This window comes from Marmota monax, unplaced genomic scaffold (assembly GCF_021218885.2).
Source record: "Marmota monax isolate L192 unplaced genomic scaffold, Marmota_monax_Labrador192_F-V1.1 WCK01_AAM20220418_F8-fsc00100, whole genome shotgun sequence".
NCBI classification, from domain to species: Eukaryota; Metazoa; Chordata; class Mammalia; order Rodentia; family Sciuridae; genus Marmota; species Marmota monax.
The window spans coordinates 2,812,325-2,837,492 of NW_026693872.1; the positions used below are offsets into that span (position 1 = coordinate 2,812,325).

Consider the following 25,168-nt stretch of genomic DNA (forward strand, 5'->3'; position numbering starts at 1 on the left):
CACAGGAGGCGCCCACGTGACAGCGGCGGAGCAGGCCATACCATCATGCAGAGGCCCTGGAGGGAGGGCTGCCTTCTGTCCACTCGAGCCTCGAAGCGGAACATTCATAACCAAGACGATTATCCTGTAAGAACTTAAAAAAAATGCCGGAAAGTGGGAAAATATTGTGACTTTGAGGGAATTTTATGGGGCAGAGGAGGTAAAAAACCCAGAGAACTGACACCGAGACCTCCCCTGCCACGTAGCAGTGGTAAAGTCCGCAGCTCAAATTCCGAGAATTGAGCTCTGTTGATTCTTAGAACTGGGGTTCTTAGAAGTGGTGATGCAAGAAGTTTCTAGGAAAGGCCGGACACCAGGTGATTATTGCTGTTGCTGCCGCCGCTGCTGCTGCTGCCGCCGCCGCCGCCGTTGCCGCTGGTGCCGCTGCCGCCGCCGCTGCTCATGATCATTATTTTACCTTTTAATTCTTTTTTTTTTCCGCTTTTGCCAAATGCTTTGGCTCCAAGTTTCCTATGTGTATCTATTGATGTAAATGTATATATTTATTTATTCTAGCTGTCAGGTGTTAAAATAAATGCCGAATATTAGTCCCACGTCTCTCCCACTCTAGGATATAGATTTATATATAATTATTATTATTTTGTTGTCTTTGAGGGAATCGGCCGGTTTGGGGAGGCTTTTGCCACCCTCCCTGATGTTGTTTTGGTTTTTGAAAAGGAGGTTGGAGGAGAGAAGGAGGGGAATTAGGGGGCGGCCGGAGCAGAGAGGAAGAGACAGTGTTTAGGGGGTGATTCGGGCAAGTCTGGGGGCTGTCTGGCCTCAGACGGCGGAAAGGACGCGCGCTCGCGCTCTCGCTCTTTCTAAAGGCTGCTGCTTGCGTACGGCTTGTGATCTCGCTGGATTCGTGCGGCTGTGTTTTTTCCCTCTTTTCTGGCTTGCAAACTGCCTTCCTTGCTCCTTCGCTCCTGCCTCCCTTTCCCTCCCTCCCTCCTCCTTTCCCTCGCCTCTCCTCTCCTTCTGGGTAACTCCGGGAGGCGAGGAGGGAGGCTGCCCGCTTGCTCGCCCCGCTGGCTCCCTTCCACCGGCTTCAGTCCTTAAGATTCCCTGCCTTCCAACCGAGCCGAGATTTGGGAGGAAAAATACAAGCGAACTCCTCGGGTGTTTTTTTTTTTTTTTTCCCCACTCTTTTTTTTTTTTGGTCATAAACCCAGATGAAGTATCGTGTCTACTACTTCCTTTCAGAGCCGTGATCTTCCTAAGGAGAGACGAGTGTTTTGGTGTCCCCTTCCCCTGTGTTTTGGAAGGTTTAGCTTGGGGAGGGGGGCGGGGGGGTATTTAATACTTTGAAAATTAATCTTTCTTGGTTGTAGTCAAGGGAGTCGGGAACCCACTGCGCGCTTCCTTTGCCCATCCCGAGAAGAGAGGCTGACGGCCGGACAGGGATGTTGGGGGTGGGTAGGAAAGGGGTGCGTGTTTGCACCTGCGACGCCTTTCGGTGTGCGGGGACACAGGGAACCTTGACAGGACAGCCCAGGAGAGCGAGAAGGTGGCGGGATTTCTGGCGGCCGCGGTGTTTGTATTTTGGGCGCTGCGTGACTCTGTGTTGGCTCTCAATGGTTGTTCCCTCCCTTTCCTAAATTTTATATTCGTTTTCCCCATCTTGCACGTTCCGTAAAAAGGCAGTTGTGGGCCTGAGTAGAGCGGACGCCAGACTTCAGATTCCTAAGGTCCTTACACTGGGCGAGGGAAAGACAAACAGAGCCCCAGCCCGCGTTCCCTACGTGCAAGACCCGGGAGAAGAGAAGGGCACTTTGTGGCTATGGCTGGGGGACCCGGCGGGAGGAGCGGGCGCAAAAGGGAGACCTTTGTGAGTGATTTTGCAAAAATAGATTGCGAGGTTGGTTGGATCTGCAACCTGTGGCTCTTCTCGAGGGTGTAGGAGTGGGGGAAGCGGCGGCGACGGCGGCCTGGGGCGCGAGTGGGTAGGGAGTTGGAGCTTCGGAAACCGGCTGCGCTGGGGTGCAGCAGGAGCAAGGGGCCACCCCGCTGCCGGATGTAGTGACAGTGGTAAATGTCTTGAGAACTGTGGGTTGCGTTGCTTTTATGATACTGTGCTATTGGAACCCTGGAGGAAAATGGAACTAATGTTGCAAATGAGTTTTAAAACTCCCCCATGAAAAGCAAGAGCACAACCCAACAGATTTTCTAAAAGAATCGGGGCGGGGGGAGACCCTCTGTGTGGTGCCCACTTCTATCTGCGTGGTGGGGATGGTGGAGGTCCATACCTTAAACCGGTTGCTGAAAGTCCAGAGTTGTTACAGGGTCCCTGACTGCTTCAGACAGCCAATCATCCCCCTAGAAAAGTGATTTAATCTTTTATGAAGTTTTTTTTTCAATCACTTTTTAGTTTCCAGGAGGAAAAATTTAAACACTTTTTTTTAAGTAAAATGAGTGTCTGTAGATGCAATTTTTACTGTTCAGAAAAACAAAAAGAAAAAAGAAAAAGAAAGAAGAAAAAAAGTGGGGCAGGAGAGAGGGAACCAGGGAAAGGGTTGTTTAGAAATACAGTTTGTGGCTCTGAGCGATGCCACTGGCTTCCTTTACAGAGACTGCCAGTTTCCCTTTTTCTTTGCAAGGTGTGTGTGTGTGTGTGTGTGTGTGTGTGTGTTTAATAAATAACTTTAAAAAATAAAAGAAGGGCCGGCAAGATTCATCAGGAGACAGGTATCTATTTTGCTCAGTATTTACTACCAAGAGCCTTTGGCACTGGAACAGAACCTCGTAAATCTGCAGCCCAAGTTGAAGTTCATCTGGCCCTAGTCCACACACTATTCCTGGAGGTAGCAAACATGAGCTCAAAGGAGTGAGGTGAAATAACATTCTTGCTTGAAAATATATACTTTTTTTTAAGAAGAAGAAAAGATATTTGTGTCTGGGGTCAGAAATGAAATGAACAGAAAGCACCAGGAGATGGACATTATCTTGCTAAAATGACTGCAATTGAGTCTTCAGGCCAAAATAGAAACCTGTAGATAGGAAATACCCACCCCCCAAGTTTATAAATAGAAATTTCCAGTATCCTATTTGGAAGCATTTCCAATACTGCATGCTGGAACATTGGTTGATTTTAAGGGTCTGTTGATAGTAACACTAAGGCTATATGCTGTTCATAAAAACTAGGTGACTTGAAGGAGGAGACAAGCCAGAAAAGTGGGAATTCTCCATTTGTGCTTTTCCTGTCCTCAGTTTTGAGGGGTTTTACTCTGATGTTTTCTTTAAGAGACTGTTATTCTGTTTTTAGTGGACAGGAATGGAACTCAACTCTTGAGCTGTCATTTGCTGAGCTCTTGAAGAGTTCCAGTCATGGGTTGAGTAAATGGTAGCCATGACTAGATGTCAAAATCCTTCCTTCCCTCTATCCCCTGCCTGGTAGCCACTCTCAAAACCCACTTTGTTGTGAAAAACTTGAGTTTCAGAGGAGGTGGTGCAGCAGCGCCACCCCTCGGTGGGTAAAACTATGGCAAAAGTCAAATATTTTTAAAATATTGTGAAATGACAATGAGGCGTCCCCCTCCCCGAGAGATTAAAAAAATTAGCGGAGATAAAAACTAACTTTTAAAGGAAGCACTTTGCAGTTGACCTCGTCAATAGAGAAGAACGACGTTGCTTTCCAGCTAGGATGGTGGCATAAAAAGAGAAACGTAATTCAAATAATTCAGGGGAAGAATTCTGGTGGGGGGGAGTGGTGTAGGGAGTGGGGGGAGGCGCAGCATAGTTGTTTGTGTGCCTGGTTGGACTTAAGTAGGCTAGTTCCCCGGGTGGAGGTAGCTCCCTTTCGCCTTTGAACTTGACTTCTCAGGAGACCTGAATTTTGCTGCCTGTCTGACTTTGACATAAGGAGGGATGTTTTTGGTGTAAAATATCGAGGTGGCTGGAAGAGCTATAGTTTGACCGGTGGTATATGGGTGTGTGGTGATGGTGGTGGGGAGAGGTTTGTGGATTCTATGCAGCAAAGTTAGGCTGGTTAGCAGCCTCCTGCGAGTCAGAGTAGTGTGGCGCGTGCCGGTTTCCTGCACTGCGCAACAAGTGGGAACGCCGCCGCAGCGGTCTGAGCGTAGTGGCGGTGGTGACTGGTTTCTCTTCGCCCCAGTGGAAGCCAAGAACCGCTCCTTCCAACCCTCCCCGCCTCCCACTCCGAGATCACAGCCCTTCCAAAAGTCCATATTCGGGCCCCCCACTCCTGTTTAGCCAGGAGCAGTAAGTCTGGTTGACCCTGGATATTGGTCCCCAAGAGCCCCTTTCCTCCGTGACGATCATGAATGAGTTTATTCTCGACTCTCTTTGCTGGCCGACCGTGTGTGGCAAGAGCCGTTCTGCTTTTTGAAGATGAGAGCACCCTTTCTTTCCCTTCTTAGTAATTCAGCTGTTTTTTTTTGGGGGGGGGGAGGGGGGGAAATCAACGTATAGTACACGAAAGCCGATCCAGATAACTCATTGTGATTGCTAGAGGCGTGAGCATCGAGAAGAATGGAATTACACCAGTAAATTAAATGTTTTCCAGTTTTGTTTTTGGAAATAACCACACCCCCAGCCCTAACAGGGATAAAAGGGAGTCGGAGTTTCGGGCGTGGAAGGCTGTACAGCACGGAGATTCTCGGATGGACTGAGTCTGCCACCTAGTGGTAGATGGTGGTCAAGGTCCCCTGCCTTGGGCTGGGGGCTGACCGGTTTATCCTGACTAGATACTAGGAACGACAGGGAGGGCAGTCTCCAATGAGGATAGCATCCAACCTCCTGACTTTTGAGAAGACAAAACATTGGAAATGCCCCGGCTGCTCTTTCTGTCCATAGTTGCTCAGCAATCAGCATCTATCTCAACTAAGAGAAACAATAACGCTTTGAGGACATCATCTACCTGTGGCTATGGCCCCTTCCCTGGGGAAAAAGTCGGTATTGGAAAGATGGCATGGCAAAGTTCAGGAGATTTAGGGCTTAATTCTTTTTTTTTTTCTTATTTATTTATTGGCAGTTGAGAAAACAGGCTTGACAAGGGGACACGTTAGTATAGTTAGTGACCAAACTAGAACTAGGACCAGATTGGAAGCTTCTGAATCTCAGAGCTTAACTTAAAGTCAAAGACGAATTTATCTCAGCTCCTTTAAAGTACCTGAAGGACAGGAACAGCTGTCAGAACCATGACCAACTTCTTGGGTCACCCTAGCAGACAGCACACATTGGAAACGTTTCCCAGAAGTTCTGGGGAAATTTATTTATAAAGCATAGCCTAAGGTTTTCAAAAACAGATATAAAAAGGCCTGCAGTGGTGCCGAAGAGCCCGCTGTCTTAAAGCTGGGGGTGGTGGTAGTAATTCATGGCCTGGGGCAGGGGTGGCCAAGGTCTAGTCTGCAGAGTTGCAGAGGTGGCTCCCGAGGCTCACATCTGGACCCAGAAATCCCTTTTTCCAATCCTTATATCCTTTGAAAAGCATCCTGTCGATAAATTTCAAGAGTGTGCACATGTGTGAGGAGGGGGCATTGATAAACAAAGCATAATCCTAGAATTTGTGCCCCAGCATCTCTCCAGTAAAGTTTTCTCAAAGCTTTTAAAATGGCCCGTGCGCATTCCCGTGCTGGCGGCCTCTAGCGGCTGCCGGGGTGAGGCGCAGCGATCTCCCCAGCCCAGGCCCGCCTGAATCAACTTCAGCCTTTCCCACTGTGGGAGCGGTCGGAGGCTGTGTCGGAGAAACGCGCCTCTGTTCGGGTTGGAAACCAATCTGGGGACGTGTTTGAAGCGCGGTCAAGTTGGACTCATCGCTTTCCAAGGACAGTTAGTGCCTTCCATCTTCATTAACGTGAATAAAGACCTTGGCTGACTTTTGTCCAGATCAAATTTTAAAGGCATTGTTTGCTTGGGGAGATCATGCCTCTCTCCTCCCCCGCCAGCCTCTATGCAAAGGCCGAGCCCAGTCCCTCCAGGATGGCTGGGACATCTTTGCCCCTGGACATGTTTGCTGGCATTGTCTGTGGGGCCTTCTGGAAGGCTGTCTGGAGCCGGGCGCTTCGGAAGCGTCCCTTCAGCAGCTCTTCTTTAGATCTTGATGATAAAACACATCCCTCTATTTTATTGCATTTCCTAGAAGCTTGCAGGCTTGCAAGAACGCTGTTGGCAGGAAACGTGATAGAAATGAAAGGACATAATGTCCCCGAACACCTTGGTTACCCAAAGCAGCTGCAGAGGCCACTGTGCTATCAAACTTGCTTTTATCTACTGTCACCTCCTCCACCCTCCCGCTCTTGCCCCTCCAACCCCCTCCAAGAGCATGAAGAGTGCCCCACCCCGGGGGGGGGGGGAGCGGGGAAGATACCACGTTTTGACCCTAACACCTAATTCCAGACCAGGGTGACAAGACCTGAACAGCTCTTTAGATAGACGCCGCTGGGAAAGGGAGCGTTCCAGCAGGAGCCCTGGTGGGAGTTTCACTGCGACAGCTCCAGATTTATTAAAATTCCTTGTTCCTGTCCCTAAACAGTGCTTTGCACTTTCAAATTCCCCTATGGAGTTTTCAGCGAATTATTGGAGTTATTAGATTACCAATAATCCAACCACCGGCCTGAATAGAGAGCAGGGGGAAGGGATGAAGGCGTTTTCCAAATCTCTCTGGCCAAACTAGGTCAATGGGAAGGAGGGGCGGGGCGAGAAAGGCTTGTCGGTTTCAAACCTTGATGGGGAGCTCTCCCTAGTGTTACGCAGCGGTAAAAACATGATTAGGTTTGAGCTCCCGGAACCACGCGACTCCTAATTTCCAATAAGTACATTTACTTAATTTTACTCCCCAGATTCTCACCCTTATCCCACAAATCCCAGCCTTCTGCATCACCTTTATCCCACCGGGCAAAAGGGCGAGAAAGTCATAAAGTAGGAGTTTAATGTCAAAAAGGCCCTGTCTTTGAGGACCGACCCTGACCCCGCCTCCGCCGCAGAAAGATTTTGCGGCGGCGTGTGACGACACTAGCTAGTTTTAGATCTGGACTGAGGCCTCTAAAGCTGACTTTAGCGTCCTCTACTACTGTCCTGAAAGCCCCTTCAGAAGCCGGCTACCGAGACCAATTAGGAGATGGAGCCCTGGGATTTTAATTCCTGCGAAGGCGAGGCAACTTTGGAGCGCGCCAGTGCGCGCGCTGGCGTCTGCGCCCGGGCCTCTGCAGAATCCTAACCCTGTCTACGGTTTCAAGGAAATAGGATTCCGAAATCCCGAAACCTGGCTAGGTTAAGCCTGGTGGCTCCTGTTCTATAGACTGAGCGGAAACCGAGCCGAGTTGGGTTCCCTTTCTTGGTAACGTAGGCGGCATAGGCTTTCGGTTTAGCTTTCCTCCAACTCTGCTGGGTCGGACAGACTGGAGAGAGACTGTCAGCTCTAGGGACTCAAAATCTTTTTTACCTTGACATCTCATCTAACCATCCCCTTTAACAGAGCGAGAGAGGGAAGCAAGCAAAAAAAAAAAAAAGGGGGGGGGTGTACCCAACGACCTACCAGGCAAAGGCCAGAATTGAGCAACCCAAAGGCATGATTGGATCCAAACTCCTGAGCCTCTGATTGGATCCAAACTCCTGGTTTATACTGCTACTAACTTGTCTACTTTCCCCATTTTTAAATTGTGGGGGAAGGGTTGGGCTAGGTGCACTCAGAGCCCTGGAACCCGCACCGGAAAGGGATTTAGGGGAAAGTGTGCCCTATTCCCCGCGAGCCTTTCCCTGCGGCACCCCCTCCGGGTGAATCCTCCGCAGTCCGCTCCGTGCAGGCAGCGATCCTGCTGGCCGTCGGGGGCCAGCAGCTTCCTGGAAAGTTACTTCTCATTGGAGACGGCGATAGGGAGAGAGTGTTCTGTGAAATCCGCAGAGCTGAGATCGACTACGTTCCGGGAATGAGAGGGCTGTGCCATTCCCCTCACTGCCCCCTGCCTTGGCGGAGTAACAGGAAAAAAAAAAAAAAAGCATAACAATGTTAGCTACCGAAAACTTATTTGAATGTAACGAAATTAAGGGCCGCCGCAGTCATACCATCCGGCCTCCGCCGCGCCTTCGGGGTTTGAGGCGAATGGGCAGCGGTGCCAGCGTATCGCCCGGGGCTGGGCGGTCCCTGGAAGACAGGTACGGTGTGATGGGGGTGGGCGAATCTGCGCAGGCTTGCCCCGGCGCGCAGGACTCCTTTTTGTGCTAGTGTGCTTGAGCGAGCAAATGGGGCTGTCTGGTGCCACCCCAGTGGAGGAGGCAGGAAAAGGATGGGGTCTTTCGTATTGGCTCATTTGCTCTCTCTTAACCTCATCTCGCCTCTTGCTTGTCGCTTCGCTCCTCTCTGGTCTCTCACCCTCTCCCTTCTGCTGCCTTCTCTCCACCCCTCACCTCATTTTTTTCTCTCATGGGAAACTCCTTTAGAGAATCTGCCTTCTCAAGATGCCACAGTGAATATACACAAGGAAAGCAGCAAAGTGGGCAAAAAGTGTGGGGGTGGATTAAACAACGTTTAGATCTTCCTTGGTGGTTACTGCAGCCTGGATTGGGTGGGGAGTTTGGGTGGTGGCGATCCAGGTATGGGCCCCTGCAGTTGTTAAGTTTCTCTTTGATGATCCTGCTATTGGTTGTTTTTTTGTGGATTGAATCTTGTGGGTGGCCTTGGTATGGCTGGAACTCGTAGAGGAGGTTTGTCCAGGACTTTGTTAGAGGTTGGCTTTGAGATCCTAGGTAAAGTTCATACCTGGCTGGGTGGTGGGGAGCGATAATGTCTTCCACAATAAGTCAGTGCTGTTATAAGATAAAATAATGGATGGGAAAGGACCAAGTCTTAAAAAAAACAACAACAAAACTAATATCAGTGATACTTCCACGTGTGCAGCATCCAGAGGGAGAGCAGTGTTGTACACATCCTCCTTAACCCACACCTCCTTAGTTGTGGGGTCTTTTAAGAAAAAGTTAGATCCCAAAGGAGTGAACTTGAAGGGGACATGTGCTTTGTTTTTGTCCAGATCAGGCATAGCTTAAGGTGAAAAGCCCAAGGCTTGGCTGACAGTGGCCAGGGAACTGTTTTGTTTGTTTCAATCTGAATCTGGAGTGAGTCATGGCCACTTGTCCTGGTGAAATGGCAAATCTGGGCTTCCTGTGGTTCCAAAAGTCTGGGGCTGGAAATCCACAAGTGAGCTGGTGGTTGGGCTGGTTAAAGGACAGCCTGGGTATTCTAGAAGTGTTTGAGGATCTCTTCCATGAGGGAAGAGGAGAAAGTTTATAAATAAACTTTAAGTGTCCTCAGCATTCTTTTTCAAAGGAGACAATCCTTCAACTCCGGTTAGGACCAAATTAGTATCTCTCTTTTTACCCATCTTTAGTTGGAATGGGGAAAGGAGGAAATAGGTTCTTTTGTCTTTTTCTGTTCTCTCCCTGTCCCTAGTTCCTTCCCTCAGTCCTCACATACTCACATGCACACACTAACCTTGAAGTAATGAGATTGAGTGACTGGCACTTGGGACCACAGAGAAATGTCAGAGTGTTTGGTTACAAGACTCAAGGAAACCTCTCATTTTAGAGGGCTTATTTGGTAAGACTCAGCAGCCTGGAATGGGGCAAAGTGTTTGTGTGGGGGAAGGAACTTAAAATGAGATTCACCCACCTCAGGGTGCTGTCTTGCATGTTCTACAGCACGTAGGCTGATTTGGAAAGGGAATAGGAATTTGAGCCAAAAGACCTAGGGCCAGGCCATCAGCCATCTACATGGCCCAACATGACCTCATTGGCCTCAGGCCCCTTAACCTGGAAAATAACTCTAAAGGACTATACCTTTTAAAAGGGGGAAATATTGCTTTGTTTTGCAGCTCACATTTGAGGGTAAATGAGAGTCTTACACCTATTCTTTTAATGATTTTGTTTGAGAGAAACTGGTTTGGAGAGAGTACATATTTCATTAAATCTCTTTAAGGTTTTGTGCTCCCTGGCCAGTTCTCAGCCACACCACAGTTAAATCTTTCACCAGCAGGGAGAAGCACAAACTTGGAAACTATGCCACACTGTCTGGTCTTTAATCAGGGAGGCAAGAGAGAGGAAGCTGAAAAAGAGGGCAAAGATACTCAAGGAATGCGTAGACATGTCACCTCAGATTGTATTCTGTAGACTTTGTATTTAGTCTTAAATGTTCCAGAGAATCGGGAAATACTGCCTGGCTGTTTGTCTTGAGCAAGACACTTGAAGCCGAGTCTCAGTTTCACCACCAGTGAAATAGGGATAAAGATATTGACCCTATCAGGCTGGTGGAATCATTTTAAGACTTGAAAGATAATATTTTAGCAGGCTTTGAATAATGTCCAGTGTTTGCAGCCCCTGAAGGATCATCGTCATTAATATTAAAAGAACTACTTTTCTTATTTTTCTTTCCCAGAAATCCAAGTGACTTTTAGATGGTATAAATTTTTTACTTCGAGCCAGGAAATATATGCGTACATTTATATGTAATTAATGTATACGATTGTTTTCCTAGTACTCAGGGTACAGGCATTATTATTGCATAGCTCCGGGTGCCTGTTGTTTCTCTAAGAGCAGAAGTGGAATATGTTTGCTAGCTTGTGGTAAAACCGCACCAGCTGGCAGGCTGCAACTACCAAAGCAAAACTAACTACATGTGTCCTAAAATAAGACTATAGTGGACAATCTTACATTCATTAAGTCAATTTCTGTTTGCTCTCTTCTCTTCTTTGCAGTTTTTAAGCAAAATTTTGGACTGTGAAGCAAGGCATTGGGTAAGTAAATCAAATTATGTGCTTTAAAATTTTGTGAACAAAGTGCTTCTTTTTAATTTTGCCAATGCAGCTATTCTGTGCAAAGAGTGACAATTGATGAGGCAAAGGGTAACCAGTTCGCCTGTATTACTCTCAGCCCTTACCACGGCACTGTCTTCACACTATTGCATGGGTCAGTCATTCCCTCTCCTTTCTTAGTTCAAACTAACTTAGCCACTTACTATGCCCCAGAAATGTGCTAGTACTGGGTACTGAAAGAATAAAACAAAATAACTCCAAAGCCTAAGAGAGGAGAGAGATGGAATAATGTAATGAGATACTGATGGAAATAGCTATAGTTTTTGAGAACATACTATGGTCTGGGTATATTAGCCCAAATTTTTAAGATTACTATTCCCATTTTGGAGAGCCAAAGACTGGAGACAGTAAACCATCTGCTCCAAGTCACAGAGCTAGCAAAAGACAAAGCTAGTGTGATAACCCCCCAAATATGGCTTCTCTCCATTGCGACATACTCACTACCTCTCAGTGGTTGGCAGAGAATTTGGTATGTGGGATAAATATTCAACAAATAGTCATTTCCTTTTCACTAAAGATTTTTCTATCTCAACTTATTGGATAAAGATTATCAGCTATGAAGAATAATACCCAGAAGTGGACAATTAATTTTTCAAAGATGAAACCCTAGGGACCAGAGTTGCATTCCCTACCTTAGCAGGTTAAGTGACCTGCTCTGGTACTCATGGTAAGCAGGAAACAGGCTTTTGAGAACCAACAGGAGTTTGGCTTCTTTTTTCCAGGTGAAGACAAGATGGCCTCCCCGGCTGACAGTTGTATCCAGTTCACACGCCATGCTAGTGATGTTCTTCTCAACCTGAATCGCCTCCGGAGCCGTGATATCTTAACTGATGTTGTCATTGTGGTGAGCCGTGAACAGTTTAGAGCCCATAAGACAGTCCTCATGGCCTGCAGGTGAGGGTTCTGGAGGGGAAGGATGGATAAATAAGAGTTGAGTGAGGGTGCTGGCAGCCAGAGATGTGGAACACGAAGGCCTCTTGCGGGGTCTGGAATGATATCTCACTTGTCTCCAGATCTCAGCACATGGCCTACTATTGAGGACTCCCAGAAAGTACATGAATGAATACACTTTTAGAAAAGAGTTCCTGTTCTTTGGACATGGTGGGGAAAGAACTAATGTGCTGCCACAAGAAAGAATATGTTTGGGGCGAACAAGGAGAATAACTTCAGTTGATGAGTGAACAAATGAAAAGCAGAAGAGAGTCTTTAAGTAGTTTAAGCAAATTAATTCGAAAATCTTTTGCTCTTTTATGCTATAATTGTTTTTATTTTATTCTGTAACCCTATTTCCATGGGTATTTGGAGTAGAGGAAGAGCTAGAATGAGCCAGCTAATTCCTCATATTTGTCAAGTGCTTCAAATTTTCAGAGCAATGTTATATTAAATAATCTCCCTAGATCTTCCAGTGTGTGTTGTATGGATAGTATTATATCTCCATCTTATAAATGATAAGAGCAAGGCAAAAATAGGTGGAATTTTATAGATTCAAGGATCTCTCCTGGTACTAGAGAACTTATCCAATATCTACTCTTTTTAAAAAAATAGTGTAGGGAGCAGAGTTTACAAAGATATAAAAATTAGTTAATGCTTAATGAGTGCTTACCACATGCCAGGCATTATTCAGTACCCTTAACATTTTCATGCTTACTATGACTTTAGTGTTTCCTCTACTTTGCAGGTAAGGAAACCAATGTTCGGAGAAGTATCTTAGCCAATATTGCATGGGTCTTATTGATGAAAGTCTGGCTCACTTCTAGCACCCCACCCAGTAAAAGTAAAATTGAGATGACAGCTTATAATTCTAATTTTTAAATGAATATTCTTTCTTCCACTAGAAACCATCAACTGTAGTATCTGCTTGAAGTTTGATTTTAACCTTGTAGAAATAATTGATTTTTTGGATCTGTGGACTGAGAAAAACAGTAGTGTATAGCCATAATTTTATTTATTTGTCATCCATATCTAAGTTGCTTCTAAAAAGAAAAATAAAACAATCTCTTTAAAAAAGTAATGCAATGAAACTAGGGGAAATTCTTATCCCAAGGATATAGGCTAAGAATAGTTACTGCAAATGAGTGCTAAATTTAGCTCTGGTAATCCTTGCAGTTAAGACTGAAAGGAAAACAGGTTCTGTGACTTTGAGAATATACTTAACTTCTTTGATCTTAGTCCCCAAATTAAGATAAATAAAGGTAGAGATAGTAAAGGTAGAGAAGGTATAAATAAATTAAATAAAGGTAGAGAAGGGTTATGAGGAACACAGGATAATGTATGTAAAATGCTTACAGACTCTCTGGCATTGGTAAGCTCTCCTTAAGTGCAAGTTGTTATTAATTGCCATGAGAGTTCTGGAGCTCGGCTCTAGGAAGAGGATCTGAGCATTAGTGGTACTGTAAAGGAATGGGGACTCCATGTGTCTACTATAGTGGGACATTTGTTTGTTTTCCAGTGGCCTTTTCTACAGCATCTTCACAGACCAGCTGAAATGCAACCTTAGTGTGATCAATCTGGATCCTGAGATCAACCCTGAGGGGTTCTGCATCCTTTTGGACTTTATGTACACATCTCGGCTCAACCTTCGGGAAGGCAACATCATGGCTGTGATGGCCACAGCTATGTACCTGCAGATGGAGCATGTCGTGGACACTTGCCGCAAGTTTATCAAAGCCAGGTAGGCCGTCTTGGAGGCAGAAGGGATGGTTTCTGATCATAAACCCTTGATAATTTATGCATACAGGAAGAAACTGTCCTCCACAATTTGCCACAACCTACATTTCCACTATTGTTACACACTTCTTGTACCCTTCTTAACTCTTGCACCCCAGATAAACTTGACTCCTTGCAGCTGTCCAGATCAGGCCTGTGCATTATGGCCTCTTGTTTTCTTCCAGTCACGTAGTATGCCTTTTCCTCCTACCCATCCTGCACAACTAAGCTTGGATGCTAGCTCCTCCAAGGAAGTTTCTCTGATTACTATTCATTCTCTCTCAGCTCTTTCTCTGTGTCCTGAAACAATTTTCTTGTCCTTTAGACCTTCGTTCTCTTTTAACATTTGCATATGATTTTTAGTTCTCCTTTAGATATCTATTACAACAGTTTACATAAGTGCTTTTGTTCCCTGCCAGACTGTGGGTTGCTCAAGTTCATAGGGACTACTTTACTGATGTCATCCTACCTCTATTAGGGAGGACACTTTTCTTCTTTTTCTTTTTTTGTACTGGGGATTGAACCCAGGAGCACTTAGCCACTGAGCCATATCCCCAGCCCTTTTTATTTTTTGAGACAGGGACTTGCTAATTTGCTTAGAGCCTCATTAATTTGCTGAGGCTGGCTTTGAACTTGTGATCCTCTTACCTCAGCCTCCTGAGTCACTGGGATTACAGGAATATGCCACCATGCCTGGAAGGGAGGACACTTATTGAATTAAATTGAGTTCACTAGGTTGAGTCCTTTACCCAAGGAATGGTAAGACATGGTCCTCACTGCATGGTAAGGACCTGGAAATGATCAGCTTTGCAAGATGGAACAGAGTCAGGGCTTCACTTCTTCAGAACCATATGATCTAGCCACTCTAGGGTGATTACATCCTAACTCCAAAGAAGGGTTTGCAGCCTGGGTTTGATCACTTTGAGGAACCAGGATCTCAGTGTTTCCAGAGCCACAGAGTCTACCTTGGATACTCAGAAAGCTCCTCTTTATGGCCAGTTATTTCTGGTTCTAGCTCTGTTAATTGTGATCATGTTGAGCTGGCCTACTTTTTCACCCACATTCCTTCAAGTATTTGCAGCCAGAGTTCTTTGTCTCCTGTGGGTGATAATGGTGGCAAGATCATCAATACTGTCATTTATAAGCCCTTTCTACAGGTCAGGCCTTGTGCTCATAATGGTTTAGTAACTTGCTGTAGGTCATATAGCTGCTAAGTGGCACAGCTGAGTTTGCAAACCAAGTCTGGTTGCTCAGAGCCAGACTTCTTGTGCTGGCATTTGCTGCCTGCTCTCCATTATAAACTTCCCTACAAATTCTTCCAGCATATGACACAGGCCCTTTCTTCAATAGAAAACTAGTTTGTCTATGACCCTCTGAAAGTGTAGTACTAGCACTGTATAAATTCTTCCCTCCTTGTTTCCATGTGTGTAAAATCCCTGCCTTCACTTCCTTGCAGGCTTTTACATGGTAAAAACAAGATAAGGGTTTTGAAAGCTTTCTATAAGCCATAAATTCTGTAATGTCAGAAGAGTTATAGATTCATAGACATCCTTACATATGTGTCTTAAATTTACAGGTTCAAGTCTTACCAGGCACAGAATGTGGGTAACTCACCTCCCTTCTTTGTGCCTTAGTTTCCCCAATTGTAGCCTGTATTACTGGACTTCTGTTGTAACTGCCTTGTTACTGTGTTTCCTTACTCCAAAGTCACCTCCCCTATGTCTAGCCTATTCAAGCACAGACGGGTTATACAACAGTATCACTGGAAGGTGTCTTTTCTCTTTTTTCTCCCCCAGTGAAGCAGAGATGGTTCCTCCCATCAAGCCTCCTCGTGAAGAGTTCTTGAACAGCCGGATGTTGATGCCCCAAGACATCATGGCCTATCGGGGTCGTGAGGTGGTAGAGAACAACCTACCGCTAAGGAACACCCCTGGATGTGAAAGCAGAGCCTTTGCCCCTAGCCTTTACAGTGGCCTATCCACACCACCAGCTTCTTATCCCATGTATAGCCACCTCCCGGTCAGCAGCTTCCTCTTCTCTGATGAGGAGCTACGAGATTCCCGGATGCCTATGGCCAATCCTTTTCCCAAGGAGCGGGGCCTCCCCTGTGATAGTGCCAGGCCAGTGCCCAGTGAGTACACCCGGCATGCCATGGAGGTGTCCCCCAGTATGTGCCACAGCAACATCTACTCACCCAAGGAGGCTGTCCCAGAAGAGGCACGAGGTGACATGCACTACAGTGTGGCTGAGGGCCCCAAGCCTGCCGCCCCCTCAGCCCGGAATGCCCCATACTTCCCCTGTGACAAGGCCAGCAAAGAAGAAGAAAGACCCTCTTCGGAGGATGAGATTGCCCTGCATTTCGAGCCCCCTAACGCACCCCTGAACCGGAAGGGTCTGGTGAGTCCACAAAGCCCTCAGAAATCCGACTGCCAGCCTAACTCCCCCACGGAGTCCTGCAGTAGCAAGAATGCCTGCATCCTTCAGGCCTCTGGATCCCCTCCAGCCAAGAGCCCCACTGACCCCAAAGCCTGCAACTGGAAGAAGTACAAGTTCATCGTGCTCAACAGCCTCAACCAGAATACCAAACCTGAGGGGCCTGAGCAGGCTGAGCTGGGCCGCCTCTCCCCACGAGCCTACACTGCCCCCTCTGCCTGCCAGCCACCCATGGAGCCTGAGAACCTTGACCTCCAGTCTCCAACCAAGCTCAGTGCCAGTGGGGAGGACTCCACCATCCCACAAGCCAGCCGGCTCAATAACATTGTCAACAGGTGATTTCAGAGGCGGTCTGGGTCTGAGATCAGGGATTACCTGAACAGGTTCTGGGGTCATTTCTTCTGATGGATACAGGAACCATGTTTTGGGTTTTTTTTTTTTTTTTTTTTTTTGCCTGAAATGCTAAGACTCTTCGAAGTGCAGAATTAGTGAGAGAGAACATTCCCTTCTATAGAAGAACACCCCACAAATTCCACAGGTACTTCCAATGGTCTTGATGTGGCAGGGACCCTCACATTTCCCATAGATTGAGTGAGTCTGTGGGCTATAGTACTGAGAGGAAGAAACTGGGCCAGGAGTGGGGTTTGGGCTTGGTTTGACCCTGGCCTGTGCTCTCCTGTAGTTGCTGTTGGAGGCAGACTTGAGGAGGACTCTGAGGCCCCGGAGCCAGCATAGGGCAGCTCTTCTCTGTGTTTGCCTAAGCACAGAGTGAAGATGGCATTGAGGCCAAGCAGAAGGTTCTATCCTGCCCCTGGTGCTGAGGCTGTCTTTATTCTGCCCACAGGTCTCTGACAGGTTCACCCCGTAGCAGCAGTGAGAGCCACTCGCCGCTCTACATGCACCCCCCCAAGTGCACATCCTGTGGCTCTCAGTCCCCGCAGCATGCAGAGATGTGCCTGCACACTAGTGGGCCCTCGTTCCCTGAGGAGACTGGAGAGACCCAGTCCGAGTACTCGGATTCCAGCTGTGGTGAGTTCCCTTCCCTCCCTCCTCCCCCATGGGCTTTGTGTTTTCATTTTATTTGTACTATTCTCTCTGATTGGGAGCAGTTCCTGATTAGAAATCCATTGGCATAAAATCACCAGCAGATCAACCTATTCTTTACCTTTCAGGGAACTGGGCTGGCTAAAGCAAGGGATGGGGTATCAGAGTTAATATGGGGTAATAGAGCCTAAGCAAGCCATCTTTTTGGCTTCATTCCTGCAAGTGTAGCTTTCAGGGTTGGCTATAATTTCCAGAGCTTTCTCTATGCCTAAACCACTGTGTTGCCCTGGCTCCCCTGACAGGGTGCAGATTCTCTCAGGAGAAATATCTGATGGTATTCATTCCTGCATACTGTTTAGGTTTTAGCACATTCCTAGCATGGAGGAGCTATCAGTAAATGTAGTTGAATTAAGTTGATTGAAGTGAATTATTAAATTCACATTTCTAGGTAGTCTACAATTGGCATCCCCAGTTTTTACTAGATATAAAGGTCTAACTCTACACCCAGATCTGGCTACTCTATTATGGCTCAATAATACCTAATCAGGGTTAAATCACTATGACATGCCATTTTCAAGTCGTTGTAACAAAAGAAAAAAAATTCAGTTGCTTACACTGACAAGTTTGGCACAGGATCACAGATCTTTAGTCAAAGGGAGAGCAGGGACTGTCCCCTCCCGTCCCCTGGCTGTTTGCCTTGCTCTGCACTCCTACTCCTTCTCTCTGGGCCTCTGTTTCCACTTCCATAGTTACCTTTGGTCTCCCAATCTCACAGAAGTATCTTGGAGACATGGAATTCAGATAGGTGCCAGATGACCATGAAGTCTACATCATTGATTCCTCCTTCAGTAATCTCAAAGTAAAATTGAATTTGACCTACATTTCATATCCCTGCAATGCTTTGTGTTTATTTTGTGTTATATAATACACTTATGTGAAGCAGACAGAACAGGGATTTATTATCCTGACTTTGGAGATAGAGATACAGAGAGAGGCTCTGAGAGGTGAAGGGTCTTGCCCCAGGGCTTCTGTGTGTGAATGTAAATAAAACTATGACCTGATAAGAAAAGCAAGTTCACTTGGGAGAAGGAAAAGCTTTGCCCAGGCTTCCTCCAACTGGATTATGCCCTATGAATAGGACTAGATTTGAATTTCCCTTCTGTACCTTAAGATTCAGTCTGTCTCCTTTCTCTCCTCCATGCCTGAGGCTCTTAATGCCCCCCCCCCCAAATAAAATCCCATGGGTCCTTTGCTCTGGGCTGCCGTGAGTGTTGGCAGGTGGGGCTGGGGTTCAGTTTGGCACTGGGTGGCCTCAGAGGAGGGAGGCGTAGAGCCCATTTCCCTTCCTCGGGCTGATGTGGTGTCCGTCCCCCCTCTGACAGAGAACGGGGCCTTCTTCTGCAATGAGTGTGACTGCCGCTTCTCTGAGGAGGCCTCGCTCAAGAGGCACACGCTGCAGACCCACAGCGACAAACCCTACAAGTGTGACCGCTGCCAGGCCTCCTTCCGCTACAAGGGCAACCTCGCCAGCCACAAGACCGTCCACACGGGTATGGCCCTGCCCCTCCCCACTGAGTGCTCCAGGATTCCTAGGGGAAGGACTTAGTGGGTGGGGCAATGGGGAGGCCCCACCCTGTTGAGCAAGGGCTCTACCCTGTCAAGTCCATTTTCGCTGGGGGATGCGCTCACTCACTGTACCTTTTGTTTTTCCTTTGAGACTCTTTCCTGATTCTCTGCCCTTGCTGGGGATCAGCAGTATTCATCCCACTGTACTGGTAAAGAAACTAAGGCTGACAGAGGCATATTGAATTGGGTTTTTGTAAAGCCAGGAAAAAATGGAAGGCCTCTTAATGTCCTCCATGGACTTATTCCTTATCATCTCACATTCCTTGATCAGGTAACTTCATACAACTGAATTGTTGTCCACAGTTTACTTACAAGTGGCCCTAGTATGTGCGACACTCGCCATGAAGGAAACCTCTTCAATTGGTCTCTTTTATTTGAGCCTCTGCTCAAACCAGACCCCACCCTTCTTGCTATTGGAGTATAGCTGAAGTTTCTACGAGCAGAAAAATGTTTGTTCTGAAAGAGAGAAACTAGAGCAGCCTGATAGTATCTCCATGGGAGTAAGTGCATTACCACATCAGTTTCATCCAAGGGAGGAGCCAGAAGAGCCTCCTCAGGTCATCTCAATTAGCCCTGCAGGTTCAGGGAGGGAAACTGAGGCCCAGAGAAGGACAGTGCCTTACCAAGTCCTAAAGGTAGATGATTCTATTGGCAACACTGGTTCTGAAGCCCAGGCTTCCTGGAACCTCCCCATGCTGTCCCACATAGAGCCTCCTTTCCATCCACCATGTCATTGCTTGTCTCTGGGCCCTGGCCTCATGCAAGGTGTACTGGTATGTGTGTGAGAGAGGGTGACAGGCCAGGAACCAGGCCCCTGGATTCTCTGACATCCCCAAAAGAAAGAAAAACTCAATTGGACTCAGATAGGGGCAGTTTGCATGCAAACCTGGGGGCAATGGAGAACTTCTTTATTGATTATGGCTTTTCTTTTTCTCTTTCTCTTGGAAATAGGCGAGAAACCCTATCGTTGTAACATCTGTGGGGCCCAGTTCAACCGGCCAGCCAATCTGAAGACCCATACTCGAATTCACTCTGGAGAGAAGCCTTACAAATGCGAAACCTGTGGAGCTAGATTTGTTCAGGTGAGCAGGGGTGTGTGGAGAAAGGACCCTGGGGCTCTAAAGCCCACCCCAGCAGAGCTTCTCATGCTGTGCTCCTCTTTCAGGTCGCCCACCTCCGTGCCCACGTGCTCATCCACACTGGTGAGAAGCCCTATCCTTGCGAAATCTGTGGCACCCGTTTCCGGCACCTTCAGACTCTGAAGAGCCACCTGCGCATCCACACGGGAGAGAAACCTTACCATGTACGCAAGCCCCTGGTGCCCACCGGGTGGCCTGGGAGGGGGGTGAGGGGCATCAGAAAGCTGTGCTCCAATCTCAAGTACACAATGATTGACCATTGAACTAGTGATTTCAAGAGCTGGGTCTGGGCCTGATTGTCAAAGACACCCTACTTTACTTCACCTGGTCTCAACGTGTTCCTTTTTAAAGTAGAGGTATTGGATTGTGTGATCTGAGCTTCAAGAACTCCAGATTATGAATACAGAGATTTTGAGGTCATTCCACAAATATTGAGTACCTATAGCATACCTCAATACTAGGCTAAATGTACATTTAAGAGTAGTTAAGGTATTTGAAAAGGTGCAGTCTTAGAAGTAGGAAGAGGACCAGAAAAATATGATGGTATAAGGAAAAAACAAGACAAATTGAAGCAGAGAAAAGACCATGTGAATAAAGAGGAGGTGGCTGGCTCTGTGGCACAATGCTATGAAGAGACCATAGGAATTGTGTCCTAGAGCAGGGTCTTGGCAAACTGCAGCCTGTAAGCTATTAGCCTGTAAGCTAACTTTTGAATATGCCATGAGCTAAAAGTGGTTTTTACATTATAAAAAGATTAATATTGTGCAACATTGCAAATAATATTCAATTGAAGTTGCAGGGAACATACAGTGGTCTTGGAACACAGCCACACTAATTTGTTTGCATACTCTCTGGCTGGTTTCAAGAGTTGATGGCATCACACTTGGTGGTGAGAAACAATCAGTGAATGATCCACTCACATCTCAGGTGTTTTCCTGCAAAATGTGGTATTTATTGTTCACTTGCTTCTAAGACTTTGGATATCTTCTTACTAGCTAAATAGTAAGAAGAAGTTAGTTATCCTCTTAGTGCCTTAATTTCTTCATCTGTAAAATGTGCCTGAAAATAGTACTAACCTCAAAGAGAAGTAATATTAGGTTAACTAATGCATTGAAGTGTTCAGGGTAGCTTACTCACATACTGAGAGTATTTATTAGAATTTTGCATGTAGAGGATATCAGAGTTGAGAATGACCTTCATTATTTATTGATCCAGAATCTTTCAGAGGGAGAGATAAGACCCAGAAAGAGAAATGACCTGCTTGGGCCACATAGTAGTGGGTGGCATAGGCACAGTAGACCTATGTCTCCTAAAACCAGAGTTCCTTACTCACTGTCTTGCCCACTTTATTATTTTCTTAATTCTATTTCCATTTTTACCTTAAAACATAGTCTCTGTGAACATATTTTATAACACTCTTTATTTTAAAATTGTTTTAGATATATAAAATTTTCCAAAGATTACACAGAAGGTTTTTATGTGCACTCGGTTTCCTTTATTGTTAACATCTTATTTTTTTGGATATATTTGTCACAACTAATGAATCAATACTGTTATATAATTATAAACTAAAGTCCATACTATGTGGATTTGCTTTATTTTTAAAAAGAAAAAAAAACTAAAAATGCCCTTTTTTTTTATTCCGGGATCCATTACATTTTGTCATCAATTTTTCTTTCAGGGAACTTTCCTCACTAAAACATCATCACCCATTTACTGAACCAAAGTGAAAAACAGCTCTACTTGCTAATGCTTTGCTAGCTTTTTATGGCATATACCCTAGGAAGGAAAACAGCTGCATTTTTAAAAAACATATCCTAGACTCAAGAATTTCCATGCATTCAGACTGAGCTAGTCTGGTTGTCTAAATGTGTTTATACTTGTTGTATAATTTGCCTAAGAGGTGTGTTCTGCTAGGTGCTAGGAGAATTATCAAGTTTAGTAAGAAGTGGTCACTTTCCTTTCATAGTGTTGTCTTCCTGAGGATATTAATGCACGGGGTGACTTTGTGGCAAGGCTATGAAAAAGAAAGAGATTTTCTTTTATCCTAGAGAGATTCAGAAATGCCTTAATAATTAGGGGAGTTTGCATGTGAACAGTGTTTTTGGGTAAGAATTACATTTATGGACTTAGGGAAGAATTTCTCAAGCAAGGGAAGGGCACAAGTGAGTGACACTTTGGCAAGCAGGGAAGGGACATTTGTGCAATGCTTACTTACCTCTGGTGGAAGTCAAGATTCATATGGGTTCTTTACCTGGTCTTTCAGAGGAATGAGCTGTCCCAGTTCTCTGCAGAGAGAATCTCCTGGTCTGGGTCTTTGTGCAATGATGTGTGGCTTAGATAGATGTCAGCTAACAGTTTGCTTCTGCCCTCCCTCCAGTGCGAGAAGTGCAACCTGCATTTTCGTCACAAAAGCCAGCTGCGACTTCACTTGCGCCAGAAGCATGGCGCCATCACCAACACCAAGGTGCAGTACCGCGTGTCGGCCACTGACCTGCCTCCGGAGCTCCCCAAAGCCTGCTGAAGCATGGAGTGTTGATGCTTTCCTCTCCAGCCCCTTCTCAGAGTCTACCCAAAGGATACTGTAACACTTTATGATGTTCATCCCATGATGTAGTGCCTCTTTCATCCACTAGTGCAAATCATAGCTGGGGGTGGGGGTGGGGTCAGGGCATGGGGGGTAGGAGCCATGGCAGCTCCTGGCCCCCCACTGCCATAAAACATTAAGAAAATAATATTGCTTCTCCTATGTGTACGGCGAACCACGTCAGCAAAAAGCAAAATCATTTTATATATCAAAGTGGGGGAGTACGCAAAAGTTCTGACTTGACAGTCTGCAAAATGAGGAATGTATATGTTTTGTGGGAACAGATGTTTCTTTTGTATGTAAATGTGCATTCTTTTAAAAGACAAGACTTCGGTATGTTATCAAAGAGAGGGCTTTAATTTTTTTAACCAAAGGTGAAGGAATATATGGCAGAGTTGTAAATATATAAATATATATATATATAATATAAATATATATAAACTTAAAAAAGATATATTAAAAATATAAAACTGCGTTAAAGGCTCGATTTTGTATCTGCAGGCAGACACAGATCTGAGAATCTTTATTGAGAAAGAGCACTTAAGAGAATATTTTAAGTATTGCATCTGTATAAGTAAGAAAATATTTTGTCTAAAATGCCTCAGTGTATTTGTATTTTTTTGCAAGTGAAGGTTTACAATTTACAAAGTGTGTATTAAAAAAACAACAAAAAGAACAAAAAAAGCTGCAGAAGGAAAAATGTGTAACTTTGTTCTAGTTTTCAGTCTGTATATACCTGTACAACGTGTCCTCACGGTGCCTTTTTTCAGACGTTTTCAGTGATGGACGAGTGTGCGCCATCCCTTTTTGAAGTGTAGGCAGACACAGGGACTTGAAGTTGTCACTAACTAAAACTCTCTTTGGGAATGTTTGTCTCATCCCATTCTGCGTCATGCTTGTGTTGTAACTACTCCGGAGACAGGGTTTGGCTGTGTCTAAACTGCATTACCGCGTTGTAAAATATAGCTGTACAAATATAAGAATAAAATGTTGAAAAGTCGGCTTGCTCTGAAGGTTTTTCCTTATGTTGAAATGGGGATTTGGATAGATCTGGCTTAGTTAGCTCTTATTCTAGTAGGAAATGCTCTCTGAGGTGGGGGGCTGCTGGCCTGTGTGGCCTTGGAAGGGAGTCTCATTTAAGAGGAGGCTGGAGCTTGTTCTCGGGAGGTTGGCAAGGACCCTCATTGGTCCTAGCCCCTGGCCATGAAGACATAGGTGTTTTTTTTTTTCTTTTTTTGTATGCAGTACTGGTATTTGAACCCAGGTGCTCTGTACCACTGTACTACAGTCTCAGACCTTAATTAATTGGTTGATTGATTGTTGATGGATTTATGGAGTTGAACTTTGGAAGTGCTTTCCCACTGAGCTACATCTCCAGTCCTTTTATCTTGAGTCCTTTTGTCTAAGTTGCTGAGGCTGGCCTCAAACGAGCAATGCTTCTTCCTCAGCCTCCTGAGTAACTGGGATTATAGTCATGCATGACTACACCTGGTTCAAGTGGGGGAAAGCTCTAGGCTGAGCTTTCTAATGACTTCAGTTCTTACTCTTCTGATACAAACATCTGTCTCGTCGTCCTCTGGGCCTTGGATTGCCCATTCTGTAAAGTGTGAAGACTCATCTTGCCTTTTGGCTTCATAAACAATTTCTGTCCATGTGGATAAATGGGACAGGTCCTAGGCTTCTGCCCTCTCTCATAATTTTCTCATCTTCAGTGCATTTGAAGGCTTTTTGGTGTCTCCTGGGTGATTGATAGTCATCTGTGGACCCAGAAGACTCATGAATAATAAGTAGCCAAGCAGACTTCGCTCCCTGCAGAGGTAGTCTTTGTTCCAAGAGCCCTGTGAGGGAACACAGCTACCTCCTGTGTGACTTGGGACAACCACTTTCCCTTTGGGTCTCCTTCCCACCCTGTCCAGTGGGGGGTTGGATTAACTAGACCATTTAAGCTTCCATGACTCATGCCCAAGTTCAACCTAGTATGCTTTGGCACTGTTTTATTTTACCTCAAAAGACCCTGAGGATCAAATTTGATTGACAGGACCTGAGAACAGGGAGGACAAGTGTGGTTCTGGTAAATGGCGCAGAGGAGAAAATCCGCACCCCCCTTTTCCTGTTCCTGGGTCGTGATAGGGAGGGGATATGAGGCAGAGCCTTTCCCTGGGCCCATGGGCCCCCTGGTTGGACAGTGGTGTCCCTTGGCAGTGACTCTGCAGAAGGCTCCAAACACGTGCTGGGATGCCTAGGGGAGTTGACCACCCAAAGCCCCAGAGAGAGCTTCAGAAAGTCACACCACCCTCTGCCAACCACATGGCCTTTCAGCTCAGGTTTCCTTTGAAAATTACTTTAAAGGACTTGCCAGCTGGAGGCCTCAACTCACCCTGCTCTTTGAAAAGGGAGAAAATGATCCCTCTGCTCCCATAGAAACTTGGCAGAAGAACTTAGAAAACAGACAGCTTCAGGAATGACAATTCACAGGCCTAAGGGAGACTGGCCCCAGGGTCCCCTTGCTCCACGAGCTCATCTCTAAGTCTGTTTATGTAGCATTACTATTTAATAGGAGAATGAGGGGCCAGGGCAGAGGCTGGGTGGTGTCCCAATAAAAGGGATGATCAAAGCTTAAGTGACTGGAGCCAACTGATGATCAATAGTAAATAAAAAAGAAATCTCTCAACAGATAAGCCAGGACAAAGGGAACACAGAATTTTATTACAAAATCATGGCATGAATGCAAGTTTTCACAAAACCATGATTCATAAATTAAGTCCCCAGGATGTTCT

At 45.9% G+C, this 25,168-nt stretch overlaps 1 protein-coding gene across 3 annotated transcripts; it reads left to right on the plus strand.

Annotated features, from left to right (window-relative positions):
* The first annotated feature begins 270 nt into the window (after positions 1-270).
* On the plus strand, positions 271-23,391 carry Bcl6 (BCL6 transcription repressor). Of its 3 annotated transcripts, none has more exons than XM_046462512.1 (10): positions 271-356; positions 10,740-10,778; positions 11,579-11,750; positions 13,306-13,527; positions 15,359-16,330; positions 16,840-17,024; positions 18,422-18,589; positions 19,617-19,747; positions 19,831-19,968; positions 22,185-23,391. In XM_046462512.1, the coding sequence occupies exons 3-10, from the start codon at positions 11,590-11,592 to the stop codon at positions 22,326-22,328; spliced, it is 2,121 nt and encodes a 706-aa protein (XP_046318468.1). In that variant the 5' UTR covers positions 271-356; positions 10,740-10,778; positions 11,579-11,589; the 3' UTR covers positions 22,329-23,391. The 3 variants fall into 3 exon arrangements, with proteins under 3 accessions (XP_046318468.1, XP_046318470.1, XP_046318469.1); XM_046462514.2 differs by lacking the exon at positions 271-356 and adding an exon at positions 4,466-8,148; XM_046462513.2 differs by lacking the exon at positions 271-356 and adding an exon at positions 8,177-9,586.
* Positions 23,392-25,168: the final 1,777 nt, after the last annotated feature.